General features: G+C 32.0%; 1 protein-coding gene across 1 annotated transcript; it reads right to left on the bottom strand.

Annotated features, from left to right (window-relative positions):
* Positions 1 to 994: 994 nt before the first annotated feature.
* LOC144960672 (fibrinogen-like protein 1) lies at positions 995 to 2290 on the bottom strand. The gene has a single exon (XM_078893955.1). The coding sequence runs from the start codon at positions 1677 to 1679 to the stop codon at positions 1032 to 1034; it is 648 nt and encodes a 215-aa protein (XP_078750081.1). The 5' UTR covers positions 1680 to 2290; the 3' UTR covers positions 995 to 1031.
* Positions 2291 to 3809: the final 1519 nt, after the last annotated feature.

Genomic DNA, 3809 nt, shown 5'->3' with positions numbered 1-3809 from the left:
AAACGTGACACACAGGTGATAGTCAATATACGTTTTAAAAGTAACACATTGAGAACAGTTAATATGATTTATTTAAAAGTAATATAATGAGAACACTGTATATAACTTTTTAATGTAACACATTGAAGATAATGACATCAGGGATAGTGAATACAGTTTTTAAAAGTAATACATTGAGAAGAGTGAATATACTTTATAAAAGTAACACACAGATGACAGTATTTTTTTTTAAAGTAACGCACTGGGAAAAGAGAATATAGTTTTTAAAAGTAACCAATTGAGAGTAGTGAATATGGTTGTTTAAAGTAACACATTGAGAACGGTGAATAAAGTTTATTCATTTAAAGTAACACATTGAAGAATAATGATTTTATTTTAATAACACATTGAGGACTTTGAATACAATTTTAAATGTAACACACTGAGGATAATGAATATTGTTTTTAAATGTACCAAATTGAGGCCGGTGTATATAGTTCATAATAGTAACGCATCAGAGATAGCGCATATAGTTTTTAATATTACAACATTGAGAACAGTGAATTTATTTTTTTGTTTAATTGACACAATATCGTATTTTTTTTTTGAAAAAGGAGACATTGAGATCAATTATTATGGTTACGTTACGAAAATTAGAAATTGAGAACAATGAATATCTTTCATTTAAACTTTTACATTGAGAGTAACACGCACAGTTTTTTTAAGTAACCCATTGAAGACATTGAATTTAGTTTGAAAAGGAACACAAATTAACACATCAAAGTTCATGTCATTTTAACTTAAACTCAATTTTATACATTCTTGTTCACGTCAATGTTGATTGAAATTAAGGATATCAAATATATATATATATAATATATGTATATATGTATATATATATATATAAAATATATATATATATATGTATATATATATCATATAAAATATTACTAACATGAAATATATCCATAGAATCTACCTACTCCTGAAGAGACGAGATCCATATCAACTCCCGAGAGAGAAAATACTTGATGCCGGGGTTTAATGTTCAATTACTTGAGTCCAAACCCCAGAGGGTTACAGGGATTGTCACAACCTTTATACCACCAACCGGATCCAGCCCTAGAAGCGCAGTTTTCCTCTGCATTTCCATCATGATCTGCGTCCCAGGTAGAAAATGGAATGTTTTTCAGAGGAGCAAAACATTCGCCAAATTTTGCTGTGATGGTTGAATTCCCACCCCGATTTGTTAAGATCGATGAATAAGTGAAACTGTACATGCCGCTCTCACCAGAGACAGAAAAACCAAAATAATGTCGATAACCGTTGAGATTGTACTGTTGATCAGTAACCAAAAAACCAAGAGTAAATGTTTTACACACGAAAGCTGTCAGTCTATGCCAAGGGTACAATCCGCCCCAGAAATGGCCTTTATCGATGTGAAATCCATTGACGTAATCTGCCCATGACATGTTGAAGGTTTTTTCTCCTTTGTTTCCAATCATTTGAAAGGAGACGTGGCCTGAGCTTATTTGACAAAGTCCGTAAAACGGTTTCTCTCCTTTATGTATGGGATCTAAATAGACATAATGTCCTCCTTTTGGGTAGTCTGCTGTCCACAAATCTTTACACTGTTCATAACATTGCTTGCACCTATCTCCAAAAAATCCGTCGAGGCAATTACAAGAATTAGTTGACATATTCCATTTTCCATGCGCACAATACTAATTTCGGTATTTGTGGTTTTTGTTTTCTATACCACATCCTGATAGCATATGACATTCTCTATGAAGAAAGCAAAACTTCTCCTCGTCCACGCTTGCTGCAATACAATGATTATCTAATGCACATTGTGACATGCATTGTAGTAAATGTTTAACTTTATGTATTTTAAGCGATCATTTTCTAGTTAATCTTTCGTTTAGGTCACACAAACGTTTTTCGTTTAAAAATCGTGATGAGATTATACGGCACCTGGAAGCTGCTATTAACGTGGTCAACAACAATAATTCCATGTTTGAAATGACAAATACGTATGCAATTTAGCTGTATTTTCCTTGCTCAGGTTTATATATCCTTATAATATTATAATTTGTATACTCAAAGAAAAATAATCACACGGGACTGAATGAATGTGTCTGTGTAGGTTTCTGTGTGTGTGTGTGTGCGCGCGCGCGTGTGTGTGCGTGTGTGTGTGTGCTTTCTCACTTTTTGTTTCATACATATCTGAGTGAGTCTATTCTGTCCATGTTGGAATGAACTGAAAAATTAAATTATCTCTATTGACAATAGACCTTACGGCTTTTGTCAAATTCTTGCCATAAAGAAACTATTAACTGACATTTGTATAACTTAACGTCATGTTTTGATAAATAAAACAAAGAAATAAAACTCCTTACGTCTAATGTAGCTTCATATCGGTGAAGTGAGGGAACAGAGGGGGGAGAATAAATTATAAGTGAATGCGGATAAAACAGGAGGTGTCAATAATTAAATACAAGAATAAAATAAAGCAATCTTTATTCGCACTAGTACTGGGAATAGTGATTTCCTTTCTTCGCAGTACGTTCTCGTTATTCGCAGTAGTACTCGAATAGTAGATAGCGCTTGTAATACATAGAGCGTGTATTCGTTATTCGCAGTAGTACTCGAATAGTAGACAGATATCTCGTATTCGTTATTCGCAGTAGTACTGAAATTGTAGATATCATTTATTTCAGGTATTTGCAATAGTAAAGCAGATACGGGCTCGTTCTGTATGAGCAGTAGTATCCTGAGAGCCTAGAACTTTATTTTATAGAGGATTGGGCGTTATAATAAATTATTATTATTTCTATTATTCTAATTATTATTATTATTATTATTATTATTATTATTATTATTATTATTATTATTATTATTATTATTATTATTATTATTATTATTATTATTATTATTATTATTATTATTATTATTATTATTATTATTATTATTATTATCATTATTATTATTATTATTATTATTATTTTTATTATGATTATTATTATTAACATTATTATTATTATTTTTATCATTATTCATTTTTATGTTACCATTTTCATTATAATAAAATGCTGCTAGGAACTGCCTTTTAATACGTAATTTCCCCCATGCGGAAATTACCTGTCTGTCTGAATCTGAAGCCAAACTAAACGCATTTATTTTATCCTACATGAAATGGATTAATTCTTAAGGAATTTAAATGGTGCGTTTATATAGCGCATTATCTACTAAAAAGAGCTTTACAATGGGTCCCTGAGGGAATTGGTACCTTGCCAACAACAACATTTAACATTTATGACGGGACATGACACCTGTCGGGCAGGCGATATTAATTATTTTTTTTCGGACAGAGGCAACGCTGTTAATGGTCAGGTACTCATTTTACACTTGAGTACGGTCAGAGAATGTGAGTAAAGAGCCTAATCCAAGGGTCTCAACTATGCGCCAAGCGAGACTCAAACCCTGGACCTTCCGATCCGAAACAGCGAGTGCCATACCTCTAAACCCCATAGCCTCACTTTTAGATGAAAATGATGCTGCTTGAAACTGGAAGGAAAAAAATACGATATATATTGATATGCAAGCTTCAATATATTGACAAAGACAGATATTTTTCGGGTTTCCTATTTATCAACAAAACAGAATTAATGAAACACTACATACCTATTTTGATAGTTACGGTGAATAAAAAAAATTATTGATAGGGCAGGAAATTGTATGCTCCTTTGTAAGGCAGCACGAATTAAATTAGAACAATAGATTGTTATAAAATGTGGGAAATCGATTTATTATAAACGAAGGGAGGACGG

Source organism: Berghia stephanieae, chromosome 15 (genome assembly GCF_034508935.2).
Source record: "Berghia stephanieae isolate SIO BIC M18660-M18661 chromosome 15, UCSD_Bste_1.3, whole genome shotgun sequence".
Taxonomy (NCBI): domain Eukaryota; kingdom Metazoa; phylum Mollusca; class Gastropoda; order Nudibranchia; family Aeolidiidae; genus Berghia; species Berghia stephanieae.
Note: the sequence above shows the minus strand (reverse complement) of the source record. Positions and strands in the feature narration are given on the sequence as shown.

Coding starts and splice junctions, on each gene's coding strand:
- LOC144960672 (XM_078893955.1), bottom strand. CDS start 1,679: ATGTCAACTAATTCTTGTAATTGCCTCGACGGATTTTTTGGAGATAGG.